Source organism: Corythoichthys intestinalis, chromosome 9, assembly GCF_030265065.1.
Source record: "Corythoichthys intestinalis isolate RoL2023-P3 chromosome 9, ASM3026506v1, whole genome shotgun sequence".
NCBI classification, from domain to species: Eukaryota; Metazoa; Chordata; class Actinopteri; order Syngnathiformes; family Syngnathidae; genus Corythoichthys; species Corythoichthys intestinalis.
Window position 1 is genome coordinate 3,256,193 of NC_080403.1, and position 11,018 is coordinate 3,267,210.

An 11,018-nucleotide genomic window follows, 5' to 3' on the forward strand; every position below is an offset into this window, starting at 1 on the left:
ACGGCGTGGATGATTGATCATTGTAATTTCTCTGCTGTTCTCTCTAAGGACTCCCAAGACAGAAGTCTCGGAAGCCTTATTGATGAGACGGAGTCACTGTTTAAGAACAGAGAGAAGGAATACCAGAAGACTATCGGTCAGATTGAGGTAGATTGAAACACAACTTTTCCCGTGTAATTATTCACAAATTCTCCTGCAGTATTCATGGCGTTTTGACTAATTTCTACAACACTAAGATTTTCGGTGTCTGGGGAGTACTTTGAAGTGATACATCAAATAATATTTATTGAAATGGCCCTTATTCACAACAAATGGCCACATCTGACAGATATTTACAACATCCTATTATCAGAACCCCAAAAGAGGAAGGAAAAGGCCAAAAACATGACAACAAAAACAATGATGTGACAGGGGTGTCCATACATTTTTCTCTGAGGGCCGCTTTCAAAACAATTAAGGATGCAAGGGCCAACTTGAAATCCTTCCACTTTCATTTGTTAAACAGAGGACTGGAATTGTGTAAAAAAGATCAGGTTTTTAAAATGTATTTATTTTTTAAGTATTGACTCATTAGCTGCCATTGACAGCGAAAGATGTTCAATCAGATTTGTCTCGGGCTGGCAGCGATTGAACGATCGCTATAACTTCAGTTAAACTGATTACTCTATTGCTGTCTGTGGCAGTGAATGAGTTATGGGCTACAAGCAACAAAATAATCCAGAGGAATGAGGATACTGCAATGTACAAGCTGAATAAAAAGTAGCTACCTATTTTAAAGTATTTTAAATTTATTCATGTTTTGATACCTTCCTAAATTTTTTGCCTGTTTGGTGATGTACGGGAATTACATTTGTGTGCGTTTTCTTTTCTGGTTGGGTATTTTGTTTAGAATTTAAAAGCCGTACAAATATGGCTGATGGTCCTACTGTCGGCATCGGCAGTCACAATGTTGGTCATATTGCGTTTTGTTCCAGAGGGAGCGTTCCCGATGTCGTAACTGTCTTTTTAACGAATTTTCAGTTGGCAGAAAAAAACCCGCACATTTTCTTAATGTTTAAATAGTTTACATATTTTTATGATCGTTATATACACATTTACACAATGAAATAACGCTGGAAAAGTTTGTTAAAAATAATGTTGGTCAAATCGTGTTTTCTTCCGGAGGGAGAATTCCCGACTTCGTAACTGCAGCCAATTTAAGCTCATCAAGACTTTAAGATAGAGGTAAAATCGGGCCTAAAAAATCCAGCCCGACCCGAACTGGTCCGCGGGTATTAAAGCCCGACCCGCGTTTTGTGTAATAACATTTGTGACGATGTCTGCATAAAAGCCTGTCTCTTGTAACGAATTCTCAGTTGGCAGAAAAAAAAAACGCACATAATTTTATGATCATTATAAATTTATTTACACAATAAAATAACGCTGGAAAAGTTTGTTAAATATAAATAAACATGCGGTTTTGCGGACTTGCAGAGGGGAAGATTAAAAAGGGTGTATAGGCACGCTCTGGCTTGGCAATGACCATACAGCGCCTTCTTTTTTTTATCCAAATTATTTATTTTATAACAAGTATTCCTTAGTTTATCATTCATACATCGTTAATATATAGTTATTTCAAAAAGTTAGCGAGAAAGAACCCTGGCCCGGCCCGACGTAATAATTGACATTTTAATTTTGGTCATGTTTTCAGTTTAATTTAGCTGTTTCCAGCTTGCTATGTTTATAATTGCGATGTTTGTTTACAGCTTTTCCTCTTACTGCGAAGAGGGAGGAAGCTACATCGGCCGCCGCGATTATATATTTTTTTTTCACACACAACTGTTACACGGTTAAGTCCCGCGATATTCCCGTTGTTTTGGAGTATGTGATAGGGGCTCAAATTACATCTAGATACTTTAGGTTGCAGTTTATGGGTCATGCGGAGGCAGTGGACCTGCTTGAACATTTCGGTTTGCCTTTCGAATGAATGTGAATTTCGCCGTTTTAACTCAAGAGTTAGCCATGTTCACTGGGGTCTTGGCAGGTGCAATAGCGGCTAGCCTGTTACAGAAGATGGCTGGTCTGAGTCCTGTCCTCCTCCTCTTTTTGTCCATAATTATTGTGTGCGTGTGTGTTTAAAAAAATTCTGACAGACTTTATAATGTTACTTTAAATGTGTTTTAATTGTATCTTCAATATATGTGCAGTCTTTTGTCAAACACATTTAGTAATTGAGGTTAAATTTGATGTTCAGTGCTTTATTTATTTAATATGATTCAATATAATCTAAATAATGGGTGCAAGAAAAGTATTAATTTTCAGTTGAAATGGCATTAAAAAAGGACTTAAAAGTTTTGAATTTAGATTTATCAATTCTGGGGGGACCCTGATACAAGAATGTGCCTAGTTACCTGCCAGTGCTAATCAGTGTTGTTTTTGGCAGCCATTTTAATTTTCGTGTTAGTCTTTTGGTCGAAAATACTTATTAGTCTTGGTCATATTTTAGTAATTTCAAAATGTGTTCATCTTCGTCTAGTTTTAGTCGACAATTCTCAAAATATTTTAGTCCATAAATAAATAAAAGGTTTACAACAATTTCGAATGAACATGACACACGAGCACATAACTATAGTCTACAAGGACACCACCATTTTCATGACGATATAACACATTCAGCGGGAAACAGGACATTATTTGCAATTAGGGGTGCACGATATCCATTTTTTGAAACCGATAACCGATAATACTTAACTTTTAAATGTATATTTACCCGAGTTTTTGAACACGTGTAGGTCAAAAATACTAGTTGTGGATTCAGCATAGATTTGCCATTGACCTAACCAGAATTTTCATTATATGAACATTATAACCAGGGGTGCACATAAGTGGTCCGCATGCGCGCATGCGTACTGGACGTAGACAAACGCGCTGGCCCTCAAAGGCTTCCATACGCTTTTGCGTACTGATGGCTGACCACTGTATTTGTGGAGGACACGAGAAAATAACTTCTCAAAATGTCGAAGAGGCAGGCCACACTGAGTAATTACTTCCGTGTTCCCCCACCCCCGTCAAAAGACAGACAGACGACAGAGACGTCACCGGAGCTACCGAAAAAAAAAGGACTTTTGCTGGCAAGAAGCAAATGATGCTCGCACGGAAATGCGGTACAAAATGTGCCGTGAGAATCCCAATGTCGCCGATAAGAGCAGCGCATTTTATGTAGGGTCAAAGAATTTCAGCCATCCAAACTTTGAAAACCCACGGAAAAAACAGAGAGCATGTGGCAGTTAAGCAAACTATCGATGTCAAACAGGACCCCACTCGCCCTATGGACAAGTGGCGGAATAAGGGTAATGAACAACGACATGCACTGACAAACGTGTTTTTGCTCGCATTTTACAAAGCTAAACATGCACGTTCAATGAGGTGTTATGAGGAGGACATCCCACTTTTAAAAAGGCTTGGAGTTAATGTGGGAGCCGCATAATGCCCTTTATTTTGAATTGGTGCTTTTTATTTCTTTACATTTCACTTCAAAATAATGGCAATTTTGTTGTGCCATTTGATGTTAATCAAGCATTAATTGTTAATATAATTAATTAAAGTTAATTGGCTCTAAGTAAAGCTTCTCATAAATTTATCTCATCAGGCGGGTTGGCTCTCAAGCTCAATGAGGACCAAGTCACATCTCCAGGTCCTCCTCTGAGAACCTGGGCAAAAAAATTATGTGCACCCCTGATTATAATGAACAAAACAAAGACAAGAAAAGTTTTGACTTCAAATAAAGTGCCCATATTTATTTTTTCAAATATAATTTGAGTCTATCACAAACAATCAGTCAATGTCATTGACGGTGTGTTCCTCTATACAATGAGCACTGAACTAAAACTAACATAAACCAAACAGGTATTGTGCTTTGTCAGCAGATAAAACATTTGGTGCAACAGGAGAGGACAGTTTTGAGGTTTTGGTCAATGAAACAACTTTCTTAACCTGGCAATTATAGGACAGCAAGCCTATCAATAACCAAAAGGCCTCTCAAGAACTTGTAAACATAACACTGTAAAATGCAAACATTTGCTAATTGCCATAGTAAGGTTTGTCACTCAGTAACAAAACTTTGCTTACTGGCAAAACAGGAATGGACACAAACGCACACATCCCAATCCACCAGCACCGTGCCAAAAATATATATTATCGGGCCTATTAATAATGTTGGCGGATTTATTACTTTATTTACTTTATTATAATGACATCATGATTCTTATTATTGGACCTACAATCTCATAATTATGTCTATTTGCAATTAATTAAACTCACCTGGACGCCACGAACTGTATGTAAAATGTTTTCCAAGAATTTAAGAAGACAGAGTCATTGCGCTAAATGCTAATGCTAACATGAACGCTACGCTAATGCTACAAGTTAGGTTAGTGTCTGATGATCACTCAGCACAGATCTTTAAAGGCTAAAGCAACTTGGAATAACCAAGATAAGAAAACAAAACTTGCCAAGCAGCACCTGACACATTTCACAAAAGGAGCCTGGAATGGGCACCCGCTTAAGCCATCTTTGGAGAGAGAAAGAGAGAAAATGTCCAGCGACTGCAAAAAAAAGTCAAGAAAATCCCAACCAATATAGTTCAATTTATCGTATTAGATTTACAAAATACTGAAATTCTACCGTTACCCACATTGGTTCAAAATATTGGAGAGGTACTGTTTAAGTGACTAGCTCTATCTAGTCTTAAAGCTGAGAATTGCAACAGAATGTAGGTTGAATTTAAGCTTCTGGTCTGGGCCATATTCAATAATATTTTCATAATTTGCTGCAGCCCAATAAAAACTAGGCAGTGGGCAGCAGTTTGGACACCCCTGCGGTGTGATAAAACACCATTGGTGGGATCTCAGAAGAACGATCCTTCCTGATGACCTAATATTTGAATCCTCCAACTTTGCCTAGGTTGTTAGAGGAAATTAGGAGTGTTTGACTCAAGTACATGGCATTTTCCCAATAAACTAAAAATACATAAATCAGCTTCTTTGTCATAAAGGGTTTAAATTGAGAGAAAAAGTAATAGTTTACAATCTGAAAATTATGGTCATTATTTTTGCCTTGCCAAATAAAATTTTACTTTACTGTAAGTTTTGCCAGACTATGTATTTTGATTACTATTTACAGAGTAGGTGATTTCCAAGCTAATGCCGAAAAAAAATGCGGCAACATTTTATCTTTTTTGTGCAAAATAGTACACTTCCCTGTTATTGTACCAATCATTGCCGTGATAAGCAAAAACACAGCAAGTACTTGATGCTACATCTCCATATGTTTTATTATTTCTAGGCTACAATGTAGTGGTATTATTTCAACCAAGAGGGAAGACGATAATAGAAAAAAAAATGTCTAGAAATGTCCCACGGCCTTATTCATTGACAAGGTAATTCTTTTTTGCATGGGCTCAGATGGAGTTGGCCACAGCCAAGAGTGACATGAACAGACACCTGCACGAGTACATGGAGATGTGCAGCATGAAGCGTGGCTTGGACGTACAGATGGAAACGTGCCGGCGCATGATCAAAGGTGGCAGGAGTTCGCCGTCGTTAAGCTCCGCGGCCAGCAGCGACTCAGGGAACACCGACGAGATCCAGGATGAGATTTCGGACAAGGATTTGGATGCCGAAGTCCCTGTTAGTTGATGACCGCCTGGCGCTGGCTTGTGCAAATATCCCAAAAATTGGGGGAAGAGGTGCTCACAGTGGTCGGCTCAGAATTTTGGTGCTTTTGTAACAATTTTGTCTGGTCGGTGGTGAGGGTTGTAACAAAGACAAAGGGGTGCTCTTTTCCCGTAAGAGATGGTTTTGTGTTCTGTGGTCTATGGAACGCTTTTCGAGTAACATCCATTGAGAGGTTGCTGTTAAAATGCCGTTTTAGATTACGCCAGAACAAAAACTGATGTCTAATTTTTTGAAAATCTAACAAGGTTGTACCATGTCATACCGTCCATATTGGCATAATTTTGCACCATGCAACGAAAGCAGATATAAATGAAGTAAAACCACTCAACCTTTGGGGGGAAAAAAAAAAACAAAAAAACTAAGGGAGTGGAAACAGGAACATATATGATTTTTTTTTCTATGGAGTTACTGCTTTAGATGGGGCAGCACTTCTCATTAGTCAAGAGATCCTTGGTCCCAATCTCAGCTCAGATCCTCCTGGAAAGGCGTGTACAATAGTTGTATTTGCGTGTGACTCCTCCTATAAGCAGCCTTTTGCGCAAAGTTAGCTAGGATAGGCTCGAGCTCACTTGCATTCCTGGTGAGTAAAAGTGCGAGGAGGAAATGGACAAAATGATAGCAAATGGACAATCTATTAAATTCAAGATACTTGGAAAAGGCCGACTGATGGATGAAAAAAAGGAAAAGTGTAATGGTAATGTGAGTTTTGCACCAAAACCAGCGTGACTTAAGGCTTAAGGGCTTAAGCGTGACGAGTAAGGTTTAGCCAGGTACTCCGAACTCACCGCTGTTCCAGCTATTGAGTCTGGCCACCATTAAGTGGATAAAATTTCCAGGGCGGAGCAAGCCACAGCAAACAGACAGCGGAGTGGACCAATCAGCGACGGGCGGGATGAGGGACTTGCGCGTGGAAGTAAACATACGAGGAGAGTGGAGTTTATTCAACATGGCTAGTGCAAGACAGACTGTTGTCAATGACTTGTGTCGATGTGTTTTTGGTAATTTAAAACTGATTTTACCGTGGATTGGAACATATTCTCGGCTCTCCTGTTCGCCATCTGTGTTGTTGTGGAGACGACTTCCGACGCGGAAGAGTGAGGTTGCTCGTTAAGAACACGTCACGCAAATAAATCTGATTTGTCGATTGATTTTGTACTTGCTCGAGAGGCCGTTACTGGGCTTCCTCCCAGACTATACTCTCAGTGTTTGAAAAACACAGGGAGAACAGTCTGGCCGTGCCAGGCAAAGTAAGGTTTGTTTTGACTATACTTAATAGTCGGCTAAACTAATTTGGCACTGTTGGTAACAATTAAACATATGGCACGGACTTTAAATTTCTTAAAAGTATGTTATAAATATGTAGAGGTGGAGACTTAAGTAATTGTGACTTGGACTTGATTTTTCTCAAGTCATGATTGATTCAGGCTTGATTCGTTTTTCGGAGGTACCAGACGCAGATAAGACTTATGGTGTTAAGTACATGCTTGTGTACCGCTAACATTTTGCATTAGTTTTATTTATAAACAATTGAGTGTTTGGACAAGCAGCTATTTTTTGAAATATCAAATAGCAGATGGACCTTTCAGAATTAAAACTACGTTTATCAGATGAACCATTGTCATGCCTGTAATATATTGGCACGAGAGCTCACCAAGCCTTGACCTCCACAAAGATGCGTGCAATCATGAGAAAATGTATTTAAAGCGGATTACATATTTTGTTTCTCTTAAAATCTCAAGCGAAGAATAGCAAAATGGGCTCAAAACAACTCTCAAATTAACAGAGTAAAGATTAACATTATGGTTTAGGGAAGGCTACAAAACACAGTTGCATACATTTCAGCTGTCAGTTTCCACTGTGAGAAACAATAAGAAATCCTATTAAGGCCAAAAGTAGCTGGTCAAGAAAAATATCAGATGCAGAGCAAAGCATGGTATGAATGGTCAAGGACACCCACGTATCACAACCAAAGAATTGCAACATTATTTTGTTGCAGATGGTGTCACTGTGCAGTGTTCACCAAATCAGCAGACTATACAAAGGTGAAGCGTTACGGGAGAGGGATGCATAAGAAGCCTTTTCTGCACACATGCCAAAAACAGACCCGCTTGAGGTATAGAAAAGCTCAAGCAGGGCTAGATACTGTGTTTCATCAATACGAAACAATATTGCTCAAAATCTATTCTGGTATTCATGCAAAGGAGCAAGTACAATGTTCTGGGAGGGCTATCCCAGTACCAATGCCAGGATGTCATTGAAAATCCGGAGTGGACTTCCCATGCTCGAAAACCAAGAAACTTAACAGATCTGGAGATGTTTTGTGAGAAGAAATGGGCCAAAATAGTTTTTTTTTTACAAAATCAAGAAATTCATTGGAAGTCATAAGTAGAGATCGACCGAAATTGGATTTTTAAATGCCGATATCTTAAAAAAAAAAAAAAAAAAAAAAAAAAAAAAAAAATCAACTGATTGCTGATATCCAAAACATTATGGACGCCAATATTTGAGGCCGATACGCATTTCAAAGCACATAGATTATGAAAGGCAATTTTCTAAAAAACGCTTTAACATCTTAAAATTTACAATGATGACCTGAGACTTAAATGATTACTTTGGTCCAGTGCTACCAAACCAACAAACTCAACACAATACATTATTTTCAAATAACTAAAGTGAGGGTTTAAGCGCATGCTCGCCATGCTAAAGCTAATGCTAATTCAAATGGTATGAGCTACATTTAGAATGTAAGGATCACTCAGTAAACACCTTTAAAGGCTAAAGCAACATTGCATATTCTCTCATGCAAGATTAAAAACATATCTTATAATATTTACAAAACAAGCAAGCTTGAAGCTTATCTGTAGCAGCCTGCCTTCAACCTGCTGCGGGGTCCTTCTGGGTTCCTGAAGTCAGTAAGTGTCCCACACAGATGCCTGATCAAAATACTGTTTTATCGGCTAGTTGTTAATCGCCCAATGGCTGAAGTCCATATAGCGGTCGACTTCTAATCATAAGAAATGTTTGGAAGCTGTTATTTAGCCAAACAAAAGATCATCTGAATATCAATTTTTTTTTTTCCCTGTCCAAATTTTTGCACTTTTACAGCTTTTTTGATGCATTTTGCACACCTTCCGTTAGTCCAATAAACTCTATTTTCCTCCTAAAATAATACTGTCAATCATTTTTTATGTTTATACACATACACAAATGAAGTTGTTGATCCAAACACCCAATGATTTATAAATGAAAATAATGTAAATAGTCAGGGGTAGCCAAACCTTTTCATACAACTGTACTTAACCTCAGACTCGCAAAAGACTTGAGTGTTAAGACACATGCATATGTGAATGAAGCACATCATTATTAATTTGAGGTCGTAGGCTATTGCTCGCAGTCACTATAATCGGCTCATCACTTTTCGACGTTGAAGTCCATTTAATAGCGATTAAACAGATTCAGCAACAGCCCTTGCTGACATACAAGTTTAGGATTTTCCGATCCTGGTTGGTGATTTCAAAGGAGGTTTAGTGTTATGCTAAAAGAGGTTGTTGTCAGGAGGTTTTACTGATTGAAAAAGGGAAAAGAGCACAACCTTTTTATGTTTTTTAAAAGCACCAGTGCACTACTGTTCTATGCAATAGAGCCGGCCTTGCATTTAGACGAGCTTCCTTCTTTCTCTCCGAAAACCAATACGATTAGCCTTCTAACCAAAGCAGGTGTTTTCTACAGCGCATATGCTTTTCTTCAGGTCTTTCTGTGTGTCTTTCAGTAGCATTTTTTTCCTTTTTTTCCCCAAGAGTATCTGCCTTATATCCATATTCAAACAGCAAGCAAATAGTTTGCATTCTTATGTAAAAAGCCCTTCGTTACCCTCACACAGGCTACGTTTACATGGACAAAATTTCCAGAATCCGATCAGTTTTTCTCCAAAAATTATGATCGGATGCATATTTTTTTGGACGGTAAAAATATTGATCTGATTAGGACTGGTCGGCAGTTGAGGTTTCAGGGGTGGAGCCACAGGGGCACTGGCTCCACCTCTAAATTGAATGGCCCCGTAAGTGCCCTTTTCCATTTTAACACAAAGCATGGTAATCGGTCAATCCTTCTTATCTGAAGTAAGACAGAATGAGATGCTGTTTCTAGAGTATGTTAAATATTAATACAGCTTTTCGTGTTTAAAATGGCTTTTAAAAAAAGTGATTAAAATTCTTGTTCCGAGTATAATATCCCTACTTGCACACAGTATGATTACGGCCAAAATGGTACTGCAACTAGATCACTAGCACAAAATGTCCTCTCCCTTTGGGTTGCCAGAATGCCGCTTCACATTTGAGAACCTGCAGGAAAATTAAGTGGCAAGCGACGAGTGCTCTCTAGAAGGTGTACCTTGTTTTTACTTTTCATGAAAGATGTTATCAATGTAATAATGCCACCATTCAGTAATGACGATTATAAGAGCCGTGTTACGATGTCCAAGTTAGTTCATGTCACCATGACCGAGGTGAGGGAGGGCTACTTTTTTCAACGTATAAGCGCAACGGCAAAGAAATATGTCATTTGGTAATACATTGACGGCATCCACAAAGACAGTGTAATTGCTCGATCCATTTTAATTTCAATTTCTGACTAAATACATGAACATGTCTTTATCTTTGCCCCAGTCAATGGATCCACTTGCCAAATAATGTAGCCCAAATACGCCAAATGAATGCATATCCTTGTTTTGCTTCTCTTGTTTTGAATCCTTTGAGATGCGTAACGTTTTTTTTTTTTTGCTTAAGTGGTAGACATAAATCACTGTCAAAGTTGGCTTCGTTTACAGTGCCGTGGCAATCTGGACAAAGACTTTAATCTGGTCTCGTGATTGGCTGATGATGAACACGTAAACAACACAAACAAAAGTCTTTTAAAATGAGAAAATCTCCGCTTAACAATTGAGATCCGTTTTAGACATTTCCAAAATAAATGGTTTTCTTTAATGTCTATTGAAATTTTATGGCCGTATCATGAATAACGTGCAAACCTTACATTGTGCACATTTAAATATGATTATTCCAAAATTGACTGGTTAATCTTTGCTTGACAGTGTCAAGCAAAGAGGTTTTTACCGCCATATGCAGGCTAATGGGCCCCTTCTTGGCCCGTTTGAGAAAAATCCCAGAACCGCCACTGCTGGTCGGAACAAAAAGTTCAGACGTGCAGATTGACCAAATACATTGGATGTAGTAGATATCGGCGTGATTAGCAGAAGACGCGGACAAAAATCACTTTTTCTCGAGTCCCTACGTATTATTAGATGAT

General features: G+C 38.5%; 1 protein-coding gene across 4 annotated transcripts in view; it reads left to right on the top strand.

The window, feature by feature from the left end:
* The window catches only part of iffo2b (intermediate filament family orphan 2b), an 83,469-nt gene extending 75,404 nt beyond the window's left edge, over positions 1 to 8,065 (top strand). For all 4 annotated transcript variants that reach the window (XM_057845092.1, XM_057845094.1, XM_057845093.1 and 1 more), the window contains exons 7-8: positions 49 to 147; positions 5,442 to 8,065. In XM_057845092.1, the coding sequence (XP_057701075.1) occupies positions 49 to 147; positions 5,442 to 5,675 (333 nt within the window). In that variant the 3' untranslated portion in view covers positions 5,676 to 8,065. The remainder of the gene's footprint in view (positions 1 to 48; positions 148 to 5,441) is intronic.
* Positions 8,066 to 11,018: the final 2,953 nt, after the last annotated feature.